This window comes from Ochlerotatus camptorhynchus, unplaced genomic scaffold, assembly GCF_037179485.1.
Source record: "Ochlerotatus camptorhynchus isolate MF236.1 unplaced genomic scaffold, CSIRO-AGI_Acam_v1.1 ptg000085l, whole genome shotgun sequence".
Classification (NCBI taxonomy): domain Eukaryota; kingdom Metazoa; phylum Arthropoda; class Insecta; order Diptera; family Culicidae; genus Ochlerotatus; species Ochlerotatus camptorhynchus.
In genome coordinates, this window is record NW_027040575.1 from 6156106 (window position 1) to 6175217 (window position 19112).

The following is a 19112-nucleotide window of genomic DNA, read 5'->3' on the forward strand; positions in this document are numbered from 1 at the left end:
TCAAAAAATCGATTAATCGAACCAAAAGAATCGATATTTTGTGTTCGATCCAAGATCGCCCATAGCTAAGCAGCTCCCACACCTGGACCCTACCTATCGACCCATCAACTCATGAACCGGGGACCAACGGCTTTACTTCTCTTCCGAAGAAAGGCGTGATCAGAGATGTTATGCCTCAGAACATCCCGGCGGCGCCGACTTGAACCCTGGCCTGGGATGAGATGTAATCACGCTTACTGCTACGCCCCGCTAAATTTCTATATTAAAATTTGTTTGATGATAAATATAATAAACACTATCAATTTGATAGTGATTCAAATAGCTTCCATATGCATACCATAATAGATAAGTACCATAAAAAGTGCTCAACAAAGTATTCCGGGACCAGATTATTCAAGAAATAATTTTATCATTCCGGTTACAGTTCGTGTATCGTTTCCGTTGATTAAGGATATGAAAAGCAATGGTCAACCGTTCATAATGACATAGACTATGTTCAGTCATATTTACACTAAACTAGGTAGCGGCCTCAGCGGTACTTTCCGTGCTAGTGAACTTCGGGACTGAATCTGATGAAGCTATCTGTCAACATTGCTGTACCTCCTGTCATTTTGGAAGAAAAGTGATAGCTATTTTCCTGATTTGGGTGTCGAAAGGCCGCGGTGCATTTTACTGTGGAAATTAGGTTTTAAAATAAACTTCGGCTGCCTGAGAACCGGAATCTACGCACGGAAGGATACATTTTATCGGTCGCCCTTGTGAAGCACTACCGCTAGCGACGAGCTAACGATGCTCGAGCAACTGCAGGAACAGGGCTGGTAAGACACAAAGTATTGATTTTCCTGCTTAGTGGAATCAGTACATGTAGCCTTGAATGCATGTGTCCAATTTCCTTTAGTGGCATATTTCTTAGTGTTTTTTTTTTTTTGTTTAGAGTTGATGTAGACTTAATTTTTCTATATTCTTTGATAGGTACCTTCTACCGGCGGGACTTGAGCGATTGCTAGAAGGAACAAATGGTTCGAATATCGACGTGAAACAGGCTATCAAATTGGCACTTGATGTAAGTTTTTGTCTTTTGTTTTTATTGAAACAGTACTTCAGACAACACAATATTTCACCCCGATTGCTACTACGCAAATTAAAAGAATACAGTCACATTAACATTTTTAATCCTAGTGAAAGTCAATATACTAGGCAAAATAAATGTTATTGACCCTTGCTCTCGTGACATGTTACAATAATGATTATAAACAACAATAACATTAATTATACCTTCCTATGATTTGACCAGAGCAGTAGAAGGAACACAACTACTGTCCCTATTCGCATGTTAATAAGAATTCCACAGGACATGGGGCTGTGATACGAATAGCCACAGCCAACGTACAAAACGTACAGAAATGCAAATACAATAACTAGTAATGTGGTTCAAACTATCCATAGTGCTCCAAACAGCGCAGGGATGATCCAATCAATGTGCATTTTTAAAACATAAATTTTCAATATTCCAGTTGCCGGATTTTGAAAAATTACCTCGATCTCAAATTTTACGTAGAAATCAAAATTCTGATTCGTATAAAATTGTCAAGACTCTTGAATTTAGACGTAGCTTTGAAAATAATTTCATGAGAATTCCGATGAGCTTTCGAAAGGAATTTTGAGAAGAAATTAAAAGGTTTTCTTTTTAAAGGTTATTCTGAAGGAAATTCTGAAAATAATTCTTAGGGAATCCAAAAGGAAATTCTAACTAGAATTCAAAAGGCATGTGCTCTAGATGAATTTTAATTCGACTTTAAAATTTCATCAAGATTATGAGTTGGAATATGGTTTTAATTAGTTAGGTAGGTTCCGATTCAACACATTGTAGTTTCATTTATATACCTGTGATCTTGACTTTTATACCTAGGGGATGAGTACTTAAGGGGGTTAGATTTTGATAAGTTCTTTAGTGGGAATGACACTGATGAAGACTGCACATTGTAGTCGAAATACGTATCTGTCATGGATACCAAAATTAATTAAGTGGAATTAAATGGAAGATAACCTTTTTTTGCTGTTTTATTAAAGCATTCCGCTAACAACCCAATTTCATTACTTCATTATGATGGCTACCAAGCCTTTGGGATTTTCCTTATTAGAGAGTTGAATAGATTTTTCTCCTTTAGCTTACTTAAATCTTTGGTTTTAATTAGTTAGGTAGGTTCCGATTCAACACATTGTAGTTTCATTTATATACCTGTGATCTTGACTTTTATACCTAGGGGATGAGTACTTAAGGGGGTTAGATTTTGATAAGTTCTTTAGTGGGAATGACACTGATGAAGACTGCACATTGTAGTCGAAATACGTATCTGTCATGGATACCAAAATTAATTAAGTGGAATTAAATGGAAGATAACCTTTTTTTGCTGTTTTATTAAAGCATTCCGCTAACAACCCAATTTCATTACTTCATTATGATGGCTACCAAGCCTTTGGGATTTTCCTTATTAGAGAGTTGAATAGATTTTTCTCCTTTAGCTTACTTAAATCTTTGGTTTTAATTAGTTAGGTAGGTTCCGATTCAACACATTGTAGTTTCATTTATATACCTGTGATCTTGACTTTTATACCTAGGGGATGAGTACTTAAGGGGGTTAGATTTTGATAAGTTCTTTAGTGGGAATGACACTGATGAAGACTGCACATTGTAGTCGAAATACGTATCTGTCATGGATACCAAAATTAATTAAGTGGAATTAAATGGAAGATAACCTTTTTTTGCTGTTTTATTAAAGCATTCCGCTAACAACCCAATTTCATTACTTCAATACAAGGAGGGTTTCTGACGAGAATTCTGTGGCGATTTTAAGGAGAAGACTAGAAGAATTTTGGGATAATTCCAAGTAAAGTATAAAAAAATTCTTACGGAACTGTGGGGAGCATTAAAAGATCATTCCAATGATAATTCCAAAGAAACTGCGACAAGAACTGCAAAGGAATTCTGACATGAATTCCAACCAAATCCTGAGGAGTAATCCAAGCGCATTCTAACAAGTGCATTCAGACAATGCAAAATCATTCTGACAAGAATTCCAAGTAAATTCTGATGAGAATTCAAAACGACCTTTATGCTAAGAATAGTTCTAATGTTCCGGGGCCTCTCTTACCTCAGCCGGTAAAGCCGTAGCTACAAAGCAACACCATGCTGGATGTAGCTGGAATCAATTCACAATCCGGTCTAGGAATTTTTCGGATTGGAAATTTTTCGATTTTCCTGTGCATAGGGTATGATTGTACTTGCCACACAATTATACTAATGCCAAAATTGTACAGGCATCAAAAGCTCTCTATTAATAACTGTTGAAGTTCATCTAGAACACTAAGTTGAGAGCACGCAATAAGCTAATATGCGATAAGCAATAAGGGGCTGTTCATAAACTACGTAGACCGATGTTTAGAGATTTTAGACCCATATTTTTTTTTTACATTTTCAAGATCGGACTGAAATTTTAGATAACGAGAAATTTTCAAGATACTAAGAAATTTAAGATTTGAAAATATGTTGAGTTATACTTTTTTTAAGATCCGGGATTAGAATTTCTTGAAAAATAACATGAACTTTAAAAATATCTTGAATCTGCTATTGGTTGCCATCTTGGTTCTAAACCAAATATTAGTTGCAGAAAAGCTGCACGGAGCACTAATATAGGTTTGTCGAAGCACGATCATACAATAACTAAATATATTTTCTTGGACAAATTTCAAAATCCCGAGCAATGTTTCCAAGTATCTCAATCTCACTTTCCGACAGCTCCTTAAAAACACGCAAAATCAAACTATTAGTAGCACTGTAGTTGAAATTTCAGCTCAATTAATCGTAACAGAACAAACTTATAGGTAATTGGTAAGCAAATCGGCCTGCAATGCTATCGAGCAACGCTGTACATATTCATTAAACTGTGAAATAAGATCACACTTTTGAAGCCTTCTGGTAGGCTATGAGTCCGAGAAAGTAAAAAAAAAAAACTAAACCTGGGAGCGAAATTGGATGTTCTAGAAAATATAGCATGACTTCTTATAATCCGAAATAAACTGAAGCCTTCTTCTACATTATCTTACAGACCGACTTGAGGGAAATCGGAGGTGGTGCTTTTGGATCTCTTTCATCCCGTGGTAACAAAGCTGACACGATCGAAGGCAAAATTGTGGTGCAAATTTTGAAGATTCGTAACATTTCCGCTCCGAAAGCTAACGAAGAATCAAAGGCGGCACCACGTTTACTGAAGCTGACTCTTACCGATGGCCAAACGCAGTATTCAGCTCTGGAAGGAGAACATGTATCTTCAATCAGCTTGGATACCCCACCAGGAACGAAATTATACCTGAAGAATGGACCGATCAAAATATCTCAGGGATTGTTGATTCTGAACGCCAATTGCGTCTCCGTACTAGGCGGAAAAGTACCGGCTTTGGTAGAAAAATGGCAACTTGGTCGAACTATGGCAAAGTATGCCAAAGGTGGGAGACTCCAGTTCAGTGCTTCAGGGCCGCCTCCATGGATTGCATTTGGGCAGAAAATTCAGCAGAATTTGCCACATGATAAGAACTTTAAGAGCTTACAAACCAAGGAAAAGGACGAATCCAAGGAGAATGCTGAATTTAATGCTCTCCGAAATGACGCCATTGCCGAAGCAACCAAGTTGGGCACAAGAAAAACTTTTGGAGGAGGAGCAAAGCAGATGGTTGACGCCAATGTGCAGAAGATCATGGACAAAGGTTTCACTGAAGATCAAGCAGTTCACGCTTTGAAACTGACTCGAAACAATGTACATCGGGCTTTGAGCAATCTTCAAAGGATAGAAGAGAGAAAACAGACACAAAATGAAATAAACACTGGTTCATTTGAACCACCACAAAAACCTGGAAAACGTGAGCTAAGAGGAAAGCGTGAGTCTGAATTAGAACTAACATCCAAGCCTTCCGCTAAAGTATCGCTGTTTGATTACTTGGAGGATATTCTTCCAGAAAGCGACACTTCAAACAAAAAGAGTACTAGCAAGGAGTCTACACCAATCACTGGAAAAGAGAATAGAGCTGTGACAGAGAACTACTCAAATAAACAATCTTCCTACAATTCTTACGGGAGTATTCGACAAACAAATCCCGCATCTGGTCAGCAACTATCGAGTCAGTCGAATTCATCGTCACAATACAACAGTTCGAATAAAGGCTATAATCAGCGATTCGAAAACAACATCTCAAGTAGTTTTGCGAACAGAAATTCCAGCATAGGCTCCGGTAACCGTAATTACAATCAACAGCCACCACAGCAACAATCATATCAGCAGAACTCTAGTGCATCTGCTGGTTACAAATCGCACGACTACAATAACAGCCGGTATCGAGGGCCACCAAATGACACCAACGGTAATCATGCCAATGAGGCACCTCCGCGAGGTAGACAGGACTCGAAATTCAACCAATCTCATTCCTCCTACAATCCTCACTCGCATCAAACGCAACAGCCGCAGTATCGAAGTGATAATTACAACAACAACAATCTCAGTACTGGCGGGCGTGGCCAGAAATACGACCCAAACACGAACAGTAGTGGGAAAGCTCAATCAACCAATGCCAATTATAACTACGGTCATTCTGAGAACAGAGTATCTCAAGGGTACGCTGGCCAAGGCGATTCCAGGAAATATCCAAATGGACCATCTAACCACTACCACCACCAACAACAACAACAGCAGTCTCAGCCACAGTCATCGTACCATTCTGGTGGCAAACAGGTACAGGGATACAACGTTAGCAATAGTAATGCTAGTATCCAGCCTATCTCCCAAGTGAGCAATCACTACGGGCAACCAAGTCAACATGCAGCTGGTAGCAACAGCACGGACAATGGTCCCAACGTAAAGGTAAGCAAATATAAAATAGGTAGATACAGTGACGTATAGGCCGATTGATAATAATTCAGTGGCATCTTCCTAAACACAATCTATGCAAAACTCAATGTGTTTCGGTATAATGCATTGTATAATATTCCCCGAAGACCGTTCCACACAATATACCATTTCCCAGAAAACGATTCCCCAGAATGAACACTTCCTTAGAAAAGAATAAAGGCTTTCAGTTCGGAATTCAAGAACTGTCCATTGCTTAAAGATGGGACATTTTTCGACAAACATTGCACAATGTTAATCTCAGAATCACCACGAGGCACCCAGCATCCGGTTCGCTAAGAATCTTAGCAATTATACCATTCTAGCCCAATTTTCTTACGCTCTATACGCCAGCATTCATCAGGATGCATTTTAGGCTAGAATGATTAAAATGCAGTTTGCAACATGTTCATCTAACCGAAAAAAACAGCCATTTAAAAAAAGCAAGTTCAGAAAGATTGGGCAGGTCGGGAGTACCCCATTTGACATAATGTATTTTGACATACAGGCCATTTGGTAAATACGTGCAAACATGCTTCGCATGGCCTTTATCGAACGTTACTGCTTTTTATAATTATCTCTTTTTTTATTGCGTTTATTTATAAAGCTGGGTTTAGACAGGGCAAGTCAATTGATTAAGTCAGTTGAATTCAATTGGCTTGAAAAGTTGAGCCTGGTTCAACTTTTTTTCAATTCAAGTGAGTTGATTTATTGGTTTACACGTTGAATTCGCGCCCTGTCTAAACCCAGCGTTAGGGTCCCTCGCCTATTAGGCATTGCTTGGACCGATGACCAATTATTTACAATTAGATCCCTTCACGCTTTTATTTTTCAAATAAAACGTATTATCCCCTATTTGATAAGTTGCATTATTTTCATCTAAACGATCTGTTTGCTGACCAGTCTTCTGGGTGCACTGATCAGCACGAACTTTCTTTTTGACGTAGGACTACGTCTGTGATTTTTATATGGGGGTACACTTTGTGAAAACCGAAAATGGAACATGTAACGAAATTATGAAAGATTTTGAACGTTTATAACTCAGCTGCCCCTGGACCAATTTCAATAACTTTATCACCAAACGATCAGAAATATTACTACGCAATGCTTCCGACTGTTGATTTTCAACAAGAAACTATTGAAAAATGGTAAATGTCAAGCATTGTCTAAAAGGGTCGATAGTTACCAAAATCCCCAATTACGTACATGCATATGCTGCTTCCCCAACACAGTCATAAGAGAATCCAGCGTGTGACAGCGGGCCCAAAACAGCAAAATAAACGATTTGAGCCCGGGACATGCTGCCTACTGTCAAACGCTGCTGATGGTATAGGCCTTGTCACTGGCGTGAGAAAATCGTTTCTAGACGAAACATGTCGATGTGCTTTCCAGAGTTGTAATATTGTAACCAAACTTGGAAACAAGGATGCACATTCATTGAACGTTTGTTGTTCTGGATGACAGAAGAGCATAGCAGAAATAGTGCGAAATAGGTTAGTGAAGCCATGGTCATCAAAAGAGGAAATCGATGAAGAGAATTGACTTTCACCCCTCTGCTTCTAAGCTCTTTAATCACAGAGAACAGACATCGAAGCTTAAACTAATTTTTCGAAAAATGATGTGTAAGACTTCAAATTAAAATACGTTATTTATTTATTTGTTTATTATTCTCTTCATCGGACTTTTGTTGTCTAAATGAAGATTGATGGGGAAAAGCCTATTTGGCAAATATTTGCGCAAATAGGCGTAAAAACCCCATATCTTTTCAAAATACAAGGAACAATATAAAAAGGACAGAAAAACACATCAATTATAAAAAATAAACACCGAATAATAATAATAATACTATGGTCTTCATCATAAAAAAAATAAAATAACCTCGTCCTATGGCATGGAGTTATCCGTCATGCAACAATTTGCTGATTGAAAGCAGTTGCATTTGTCGAACCGTATCGTCACCTATCCAGCAGACTACGTTGAATCCGGTGACGAAATGTTTCCACTGTGCAGTTGAAATCGAAAAAAAAAACATAGAATTCATTGAAACTGGCAGACATGAACCGTATTGGATCATGTAATCCGTAATTAGCTGCACGGGGTCCGAGATGCAGGAAACTTCTCGATCGTAGAACTCGTGCAGGTGCATAGATTTCGAATTCAGCCAAAATCCCGGGAGAGTCGATTTCGCTTATCAGCACTTTTGCTGCAAAAACTGCCTGGTTAATCTTCCGCCTACGTTCAAGAGTTTCAATACCCAGTAGTTGGCAACGATCTTCGTAGGGTGGAAGGTTCGTAGGATCGTACCAAGGAAGGTGGCGAAGAGCGTAACGAACGAATTTCCTCTGAACAGACTCGATCCTCGCTATCCAAACTGTTTCATACGGACACCATACCATAGTATACTACACCAAATTCCAAGATCGATCGCACTAGAGAACAATATAGAGCTGTCATGCAGGTAGCATCTCGAAACTCATCAGAGCTTAAAGATGAATCCGAGTTGCCTGTTAGCTTTGGCTATGATATCCGTGTAATGTAGCTTAAATGTCAAAGTAGAATCAAGTGTAATTCCTAGATCACGAACGTTGTCCACACGCTGCAGAGGTTGGTTATCGATCGTATAATTGAATGGAATAGGTTTTAGCTTGCGAAGGAAAGTGATGATGTTGCATTTTTGAACACTCAACGTGAGAAAATTCCTAGAGCACCACTCTTCGAAACTATCGATCAGGTGCTGCAACCGCAACCGTCAGTAAAGCATCGCACAACCACGTACATCTTGACATCGTCTGCATAGAATGACCGGCAGCCAGTTGGAAGTATCAAACCGATTTCGTTAATGAATATGGAGAATAGCAGCGGTCCCAAATTGCTGCCTTGAGGAACGCCTGAGTTGTTTGAAAAATATTCCGATTGATCAGACCCGATTTTCACACAAAGCTATCGATTGGTAAGATACGATTCAAACCAACGAGTGAGTCCATGAGAAACACTAAGCGTCTCGAGTTTGGCAATTAGAATGGCATGATCAACCCGGTCGAAAGCAGCCTTGAGATCCGTGTATACGACGTCCACCTGTGCCCCTGCCTCCATATTCCGTAGGCATAGGGAAAGGAAAGGAGCGAGGTTTGTTGAGACCGAACGTTTGGGGTGGAAACCATGTTGGTCAGGAGAAATGTAGTTTCTACAGCTGGCAAATAAAGCGTCGTTGATGATTATCTCGAAAGTGAGCAGGCACAAAGTGAAGTAATTCCTCGGTAATTCCCCACATTTTGTTTGTCTCCTTTCTTGAAAATCGGAAACATGAACGAAGATTTCCAACGAGATGGAAATACACCTTGTTGTAACGAAATATTGAACAGCTTTGAAAGCGGAGAGGAAAGCTCTGTTGAGCATCTTTTGAGTATGGACGATGGAATGCCGTCAGGCCCAACAGCGTTCGAGAATTTCAGCTTCTGGATGGCAGAGTCGACGAGGTCCAATGTGACCATGAAAATATCAAAGCTGAACGCGTCCTCTGATCCCTTCAGCAACTTGGCTTAACGATGCCGTTGAATCGTTGAAAACACTCTTGAAATGCTCAGCCAGGAAGTTGCATTTCTCTAAAGAAGTGTGGCTCTTTTATCGCTTAGATGAATCTCAACCGGTAGCCCATCCTCTTTCCTTTTTGTCTTCACAAACGTCCAGAATAGCTTAGGATTACGCCGGAGATTGGACTGCATACGTCTTGAGTACTTCTTGTATAGAAAACGGTTGTACATTCGGTAGCAATTACTTGCTAACGAAAATAATCGCTTGGTGAATGGATTACGGGACTGGCTGTATTTTCGAAGAGCCTTCGATCTCACACGCTTCAAGTGTTGTAGTCGAGCATTGGACCATGCAGGTTTTGGGGCAGGTCTCCTCAGAGGCACACAATCCATTATTAATCGGCTAACAACTTCGTCGAAATAGTTAACGGCTTCATCAATGGACGAACACAAGTCAAGCGACTGCCAATCAACCTGGGCCAGTGAGTGATTCAATGCGACGTAGTCAGTTCTGCAAAAGTCCAGGCTTTGTACATCAACGATGTTTTCATAGAGAACAGGAACTGATCGATTGATGAATGCTTCCAACGCTGGATGATCGGCGTCTAGATGTATCAAAGGCTCGGATGCCTCAGCGACACTGCACTCTAGTGCAGCGGCTTCGTTCACGATGGAAAATGAACAGGTGGGCAGGAACTCACAGTCTCCCAGTGTTGGTGAGTTCTTTGCCGTTAATGTTCACGAAAAGTTCACTATTTTGCTATACAGAAATTCAAAACAAAAATTTTATCTGCGGATTTGAACAGTTTTTGACCTGTTTCATACTACCGGAAGGTGTATGCTGGTCACAAATGCCGTGCCAAACTGATTTCCTACTCAATTAATCAATCTTTGATGTGAAATTCGCTAAAAAACACGAGGCGCATTTCGTATAGCAAACATGCCATAACAAAATGGGCATGGTTCATTTAAGTAAACAAACTAACACTTCTTCCGACTGTTACACCTATGTATTAGCCGTCTCGGGCTTCGTTCACCAACACAAGATCAAGCAGCCGAGAGTTTCTGTTTGGTACAGAATTAATTTGCATTAAACCATGCAGGCCAAAACCATCCAAAAGAGCACAGCAGGAAGCAGGCATGTACGACCGAAGAATGTCTATGGTTGGATGATCATTCGCGTAAATATTCCAAACAAGCCCAGACTGGTTATAGTCGCCAAATAGCAGAGCTAGATCGTTGTGATGTAATCGGGACAATACAGCACCAATGGAACTGATATGGTTCTCAACGCAGCTCAAATTAGATTTACGGTCAGGAGGAAGGTACATAACGCCGATGCTTATCATGTTGTGTGACGTCGTTAGAAACACTAACGCCGGCGTACGGAATGTTACGACTCGAGTTATCACTTTGTGCGATTAATGAGTAAACTAAAATAAAATTTGGGTTAACCTTATTGACCGTGTATTCAAATGAACTGTCAAATAAGTTCAAAACAAACACAAAACAAAACAACGGAAATCAATCGAGTTGTGTAGTCAATGTGGTAAGATTTGAACACTGCTTGCCCTGCATCCGTTCTTCCAGGAATTCGTTTCAAACATCTATTCATAATAGCAGTAATTTTTTTACACATTTTAGGCATTTGACTTGGATGCCTGTTCTCTGTGCCTTAATTCAGTCGTCGTCATAGCAATGAAAACTAGCATCGCACCGCTTTTAGCTCTTGGGTTGTGCGCCTTTTCATAGCGCAAGGCAACTTCATTGTCTATCATCTCAATAAAAACACAATCGGACGTTATGAAACTGAATGCATCTAACGTCCGAATATTGAAGGTTAATATTGTTCTCGAATATTTTTTGCACTTTTCCCGCATTGGAACGAACTGGAAGGACACTAAAGTCAACAACAAGTGTGTTTTTAAGAACTACAATCATTTTCGCTGCAATATTTAACCAAGTTAAGCAGAGCAGAAAGAGCACACGTTCGATGAATACGAGTAATGGAGGGCAATTTTGGTTTTATAATCATCTGTTCTTCAAAAAAATAATGAAAGAACAGCTCATGTTCATAAGAAGGGATAGTTACCCATTAAATTATTGTTCTTCCTTCTTTTAATCAGGAACTGTTGTTTCGTATTCCGTGGAAGTACACCCGTAAAAAAAAGTCCAATAAAAATACAATGATTTTCATTGTCATTGTAACCATGATATTTATTGTCAAAACATTGGACATTTTTGTCCATTACCATAAAATCACAACGAAATTCATGGTTCACAACAATGAAAATGAGTGTTCACTCGGCTGTCGACAGAAGCAGACCACCCTCAATGTGTGTCACGCGATCGTCTGTTTACTCGGCAGCAACCATTGTGTGGTCCTCCTCATTGTTCTTCATCAGCAGTTCTTTCAGTCGATGCGTCGTCGACTTTGCAAAGCAACCGTTTCGTGATGAATATGTGAGTGCTGACCACGTTTTGCGTCCATTGCTACAATGGAAGTGCTCTGACCCTCGTTGGCGAATTTGCCATACAAGTAAACCACTGGAAGCGGCTCCCGTTCTGGTAAAGGAGGCTTATTGGACAGCGGAAGATATAATGTTTATTGTGTTGTACCTTTTGACTATAGTTTTAAGATGTATTGTATAGTGAACAAGAATCCTCGGCTCTGTAAAGTTAATTCGGTTGAGCCTTATCAAATACATTAATAATAATAAAAATAAACAATGAAAATCATGGTATTTGAGAAATTTACAGTAAAAAAGGGGGGTTGTTAAGCATATTAACAATAAAAAACAGTGATTTTTCTCGAACAAATTTGATCTCATCACACTAATTTTCATTGTTTGAACATTGTATCGTTAAAAATCGAAATTTATGTTTTCTCCCGCACAATAATTTAACAATAAATTTTAATGTACTCGAAATTCAGCAGTAAAAATCATTGTAATTTCGTTGTTTTATTATAATTATTTTTTTTTCGGGCAGCCCAGTGCTGAGATTTGTCATTGTCATTGAACAAAATGTTTTTCACATAGATCCACAAAACAACCTTCGTCCAAATCTCATTCAATTTTTCGTCAATGACAAAGATTAACCTGGTAACAAAAAGTGTAATTTCGTGCATTCTGTGCCACTATATTCCCTAATAAACGGATACCATACATTAACGACATCATATATGGTACGACCATATAACATGAAGTTGGGATGATATCTCGAATAGGTGGTTAGGCGCTTCTTATGGTTATTGTGTATGCGGGTTGTTATCCAAGAAGTTCAGGACGTAGATGATTGATTACTTTAACGGCTTCATGTAATTATTTTGCTCACGTCATTAAATTTCGTTACAAATTTAGCACATAGTACATGGATGTCTGTGCTTAAAGCTTAATTTTGTTTTTTCGAAAAATTATGTGTAAGAATTCAAATTAAAATACGTTAGAAACACTAGCACCATAGAGGTAACTCTAAGACCACTGGGTCCCGAAGAAAATCATTATTATTTTTGGCTCACTCAGTACCAGAACCACGGTCCCAAGCAGTCCCAAGCAATTTCACTCACCCCTGCATGTTCTGCATGAATCCACACACCCCTGATGTTATCTGTCAAACTTTCATAGCGAATCAAAACAAACATAGTGTAGTAATAGAATTTCAACTAGAATAGGGTATGTTAATCGTTTGCTTGGGACCAATAGGCTACTAAAGTGGTGAGCCAATTTAAAATCGTTAGTTTCGTATTGATTGTTGCTAGCACCGCCATACGGAATGTTGCGACTTGAGTTATCACTTTTTAGGATTAATGAATAAACTGAACTAAAATGTTGGTTGATCTTATTGACCGTGTATCCAAATGAACTGTCAAATCTGTTCAAAACAAACAAGAAAAAACAACGGAAATCAATCCTGTTTCTGCAGATCCATTATTTTCGAATAAACTTAGCCCTTTTACAGTTTCCTGTAGATCTTCAACCGTTTTTCGTTCCAATTTTAACTGGGCATAGTAGTCAGGAGCAAAACTGACTTTTCTTGATTCACTGGCGGCGTATCTTCAAATGATTCAGTGAGGGTGTGAACTCCAATTAGCCCTCATTTAAATTCAGAAAAATGTGATAAGATTTGAACTCTGCATCCGTTCTTCCAGGAATTCAAAAAGCCTCCGGTGGGAAGTGGTCGGAACCGAGGGGGGCGACACATCTAAATCTCAATTCTAGATGCTCAACAAATCTCACACTAGCTAATAAATCTTCGAAAAATCTTCTTTCATTTCTCGCATCTACTTGCATCGCGCATCATATTTGTGCAGGAAATCTTCAGAATTGTCATCAATCTTCTTTATATCTACTCAGCGTGCGTGCAGCTAGCCACAGCAAAACACATTTTTTCCTGCATCGTAGATATAGTCGTCCCCCTCGGTCGGAACATACATTTTTCGTTGCAAGCGCTTGGACTACACGTGAGAAAAAAATTTCCTGTAGTTCGGGCAATTCAGCATCCTTAGGAAAATTGTGATTTTCGCTTGGTAACACCTTGTTAATTTGCGCACCAATAAAACTCGCACTTGTGGCCCATGTTTTGATCGGTTTTAAACAAACAATGTTAAGATGACGTCTGCCGGTCATCGACGTCGATGGGCAGCAACACTAACGCCACCACGATAGTTTCAAATGTCTATTCAAAATAGCAGTTAAATTTCTTACACACTTTAGAATTTGACTTGGATGTCTGTTCTCTGCGCATTTAGCTAATAAAAAAAATCTGCAAATGTAAGCTGTTTGTATTCATTGCTTTGACGTCTATGACGTAAATTGGTCCCAATTACCAAAATAGTGGTGCGCCCTATAATGCACGGAATTAATCCTAAAAAATTCCATGCAACATAATTTTATAATGACGTAAATCAGCATCAATTTAAAAACAGCATATACCGGGAACATATCCCGTTACCCTATAGTCTCGCATCAAGTTACCCTATAACCTTCCCTCCCGTTATCCGTTATCCTATATATATGTGCTACTGGATTCCGATTGTGAAGTCAGCTGATTATAATTAACCATCGGCACATTTATTTCACTGTTAATTATCGAACAAAAAAACTTTTGTTTACATCCATATGAGCGGTGAATGGCGACCCAACAACGATCAAGGGTTCCCTTCACCGCTCACTCCAGAACTAGGTATTAGGTACTATCAATATTTCATAACAAAGGCGAGTGTTTATTAAATATCTAATACCTCAATAACTTACAAACCATATAATGCGTTAAATGGCCAGAAAATGCCAGGCTAATTCAAAAACTAAATATTTGCACTACGACATGAGCGGTGAACGGGACCCCTGGCTACATGCACTAATATGTCTCGAAATCAATTTTAACAGCATTGTTCTGGATGTTTTACATTTTATACACAATCTTATGGTAATGACCTTCAAGATTCCAACAGCCGAGTAGTTCTGCAATTTATTTTGCTGAGAAACTGAGAAACAATTGCCGAGACTCAGCTAACAAATATCATATTGCTGAAATATCAGCTAAAAAACAGATATTTTGCAGATATACCAGCAAAAGTAAATGCCGAGGTAATCGGCTGTTGGAGATTTTACCGAGCTAGATTAAATGTAAAAATATGCTCAATACATTTATGAAAAGTTGTTTAACTGACTTGATTTTGCTCTATAGTGAGCGGTGAACGGGCACCACACGGTATATATTGTTTTTTTCCTTGGTTTGTTTTCCGTCGATGTTGTTTTACGTGCTGAGTACCAATGCTACCGACGCCAGGTAGGCAGCTCCCACACCTGGACCCGATCTATCGACCCATCAAACTCATGAACCGGGGACCAACGGCTTTACTTCCCTTCCGAAGGAAGGCGTGATCAGATTTTTTTTTTAAATCTTTATTTAAGAGATTTTTAGCCATAGGCTAGTTCATCTCTTAAGGTGTGATTAGAGATGTTATGCCTCAGAACATACCGGCGGCGCCGACTGGGATTTAACCCAGGCCTGCTGGGGTGAGAGATAATCACGCTTACCACTAAACCACCGGCGCCACTATCACACGGTATATATTCAAAATGTCTAAGGAATGGTACAGTCGGGGAATTTTTTGCTGGGAAATAGTTCATTCTGGAGATTTTGTTTCTTTTCTGACAACAGCATTCTGTAGGATGGCTTTCCGGGAAATGTCATACAATCTATATTTTACCGTTTCCTTACAGCCACAAAAAGGAAGTAGATACGGTAATAAGGAGGAACCACAAAAGTTTGCTGCTCCTCAGACGAACCCAACTCCAGCGCAAGGGAGAAAACAACCACCAAAAGGTCAACAACCACCGGGTACCGTTGCTCCATCCACGCTTGCAGCTCAACCACCTTTCGTGTCCGCAGCCAAGCAACCCAGTACGACGCCTACAGGAAACAATGGCAAAATGGCGCAACTAACGGAGGCCACTGCTAACCTGCAAGTGAGCAACAAACCATTCACCACTACTAATCCCCAGATAATGAACGCTCCAAAGCCACATCAAGGTTCCATGGGTAGTGGTTTGACGGGTCCCACACCTCCACCGCCAACAACACCTACAACCCCATTGGTACCAAAGAACTTTATTCAACTGCCGAATGGATTCAACTACAATCCTTATCAGATCATGGGTTTTCAAAATAAACAAACCAACGAATTTGCGTTAAATGTGCTCAAAAGCCAGCAATTTGATGCAATCCAATCTGCACATCTGGCAACGCAACAGCCAGGAGGACCGCCTGGCGTTGCAATCCCTCCTTCCGCAGCTGTGGTACCACAAGTTTTGGCAGCGACACCTACCAGATCAGTCGCAGTACCAGTTCATCCTACTATGCAACAAACAGCGACGTCTGGCGTGCCGAATTGGAAAGTAGGCGACCGATGTCTTTCTAAATATTGGGAAGATGGTGGTGTAAGTTCCACAGTTGTACCTTTTGTGAAATATTTAATGATTTTTGCTGCTTTCAGTTCTACAATGCTGAAATAACTGCAATCTCTGAAAATACCTTCGTCGTGTGTTTTCTTGAGTATGGTAACTACGAAGAGGTTCTCAAAACTGATTGTATCCCACTGACTCAGGCTACGGCACCGTCACCTGGTCATCCACCGCTGCATGGTCCACCACCTCCTACGACCATGGGCTTCCATCCATCGGCAACCCCTCATATGCCGCCACCGGGTGCTTCTATGATGCCTCACCCACCACCTACCGGTGCTTATCCCGGCCAGGGAATGGATAATCAACTTGGACAACACTATACCCACGGTTATAAGCCACAACCCAGTCAGTATCAACATCACGCACTGTCACACCAACAGCAGCAAAGGCCTTCTAAATTTCGAGAACAACGGCCAATGTACGTTCCACCAGCACAACGGAAATAATCCTTCTTTACCGTGATGGACAAACAAATGAATTCGCAAACACGTTAGACGTGTTTACCAATGTTGTCCACATGGGAGAAACACAGTACACTTTAGGTGCAAAAGATCACCCATCACGTTCGACATCATTGAAGAAATTCTCTCTAGAGGTCTAGTAATTCGCTTTTCGTGTAATTGTTTCATTAACTGCGAATCGTTGTTGTGTCCAAAGAAGTTGTGGCATGGAAATGAATAAAAAGATGAAAGGACAAATTCATATATTACAATATTTTCGTACTGATTTTCTTGTTTCTTTCTATGAGATCGTTAAATTTTTGGATGAAAAGTAGGGAAAATGGTTTATATCGGAACATAATTGGAGAAAAGTGTACGTGATTTTTGGCATGATATGTTTGTGTTATAGATTTCCTTCGGGGCTAGTAAGAATTCGAAAAGAAGGAAACCACATCTGTCACGGTTCTGCTGCACTTGCAGGCAAACCGCAGAAGAAAAAAACTAGACCATAGTGAACGTAAAAACATTTACCAATTACGTTGTATTTAATATATATGAGAATAAATCTTTTGATTGAATATTCTGCATCTGCTATTCCATTCAAATTGAACCATCTACGACGATGATTAGGTAGTTATTGATAAAAGTTTAAGATAGTGTTAATTAACCCTTTTCTTCCCATAATAGATCCATTTAACTTTAGAGTTCTGTTAGTTAAATAATAATGTTGAACTAATTTCATAATACATATAGAGTGGAGATTTGAACTTTTTCATCAAACTGTTGAAAGCTTTTTATATGTCTACATGGCCTATACAATGCAGGATCCCCCGGCGGTTTTCCGGGCTTCGGCAACAGCACAAGCTTATACCTTCCACCTATCAGGGAACTGACCCTCGTCCAAACATTTCTGCAGCACCATCCTGAACATGTCCGGGAACGTCTGGATCGCCGCCTTCAACGCCACGTTGGAAATTCCATCCGGGCCGGGAGCTTTATTCGCTTTCAACCCTTTCGCTGCTGCTATGAGTTCCTCGTTGGAGACTTGTTCAATGTTATCTTCATCTACCTCGCCATATGGTGTAGGTGGGCAGTTCGTTGGGTCATGCTGTGGGAAAAGTCCCTCCACGATGACTTCAGCTTGTTGGGACACATTTCAACCGGCATCGATGGACCTCTGATCTTCGCCATCGCGACTCGGTATGCATTGCCCCATGGGTTGGCATCGGCGTCGCGGCACAGCTCCTTGAAACTATTTGACTTGCTCAGCTTTATCTTTCGTTTCAGTGCAGCCCTGGCCTCTCGGAACACCGCCCTGCACTCCTCTCTGTCTGCTTCTGTTCTTGCTCTCTGAGCACGTCTTCTGGCTAGAATACAAGTAGCACGGAGGGTGCTAATTTCCTCGTTCTACCAGTAAGCTGGACACCGCCTGTTCGTTGGCTCCAGTTTTCTCGGCATAGTTGTGTCAAATGCCCTTGCTAATGATTCGGTCAACTCGCGCTTAGGCCCGGGACGCTGCTGTCTACCCTTAGAGCTTCGATGAAGAGATCCTTATTGAATGCCTTCGTCTTCCACTTCCGCTCGCTTACTTTCGTCCTCCGCATTTCCACCGGTGTCCGTTCGCCGATACTGTACCGGATCGCCTGATGGTCACTATGGGTGTACTCTTCGCACACTCTCCAGTTCATATTTGCCATTAACGACGTACTGCAGAAAGTGACGTCGATAATGGATTCCCTACCATCTTTGCGTGCGGAAGGTGCTGATGGTTCCTAAGTTGGTCAGACTGACGTTCAACTTTGCCAGAGCTTCCAGCAGGCTATACCCTCTTGCGTTGGTACATCTGCTCCTCCAATCCACTGCCCAAGCATTGAAATCTCCTGCGATGACGACTGGTCTCCGTCCAATGAGCCCATCTAGCATCTGGTGGAACTGCTCAATTGTCCATCTCGGGGGTGCGTAGCAACTACATACATATATTCCATTGATTTTGGCGATCACGAAACCTTCGTATGAGCTTTCCACCACTTGTTGAATGGGATACCTGCCCATGACTTGTATGGCCGCCATTTCTGCTCTATCCGCCACCCAGTTACCATTATCGAGAGGGACTCGATATGGCTCTGCAATGATTGCAATGTCACAAGCGAAACAATTTTTTTTTAATTTGTTCATTGCAGAGTTGTAACAGGTTGTATTGGCTATCAAAAGAAACAGCAAACGCACCGAGAAACGTTA

General features: G+C 40.3%; 1 protein-coding gene across 1 annotated transcript; it reads left to right on the plus strand.

The window, feature by feature from the left end:
• Positions 1–603: 603 nt before the first annotated feature.
• On the plus strand, positions 604–17452 carry Tdrd3 (Tudor domain containing 3). Its single transcript, XM_065218299.1, has 5 exons — positions 604–818; positions 973–1063; positions 4107–5909; positions 15691–16407; positions 16464–17452. The coding sequence occupies exons 1-5, from the start codon at positions 790–792 to the stop codon at positions 16878–16880; spliced, it is 3057 nt and encodes a 1018-aa protein (XP_065074371.1). The 5' UTR covers positions 604–789; the 3' UTR covers positions 16881–17452.
• The last annotated feature ends 1660 nt before the right edge of the window (positions 17453–19112 follow it).

What these genes read in the sequence shown, in the direction of transcription:
- Tdrd3 (XM_065218299.1), top strand. Translation starts at nt 790, where the DNA reads ATGCTCGAGCAACTGCAGGAACAGGGCTG. An exon ending in CAACTGCAGGAACAGGGCTG is followed by an intron (nt 819 to 972) that starts GTAAGACACAAA and finishes ATTCTTTGATAG; the next exon opens with GTACCTTCTACCGGCGGGAC. An exon ending in AATATTGGGAAGATGGTGGT is followed by an intron (nt 16,408 to 16,463) that starts GTAAGTTCCACA and finishes TGCTGCTTTCAG; the next exon opens with TTCTACAATGCTGAAATAAC.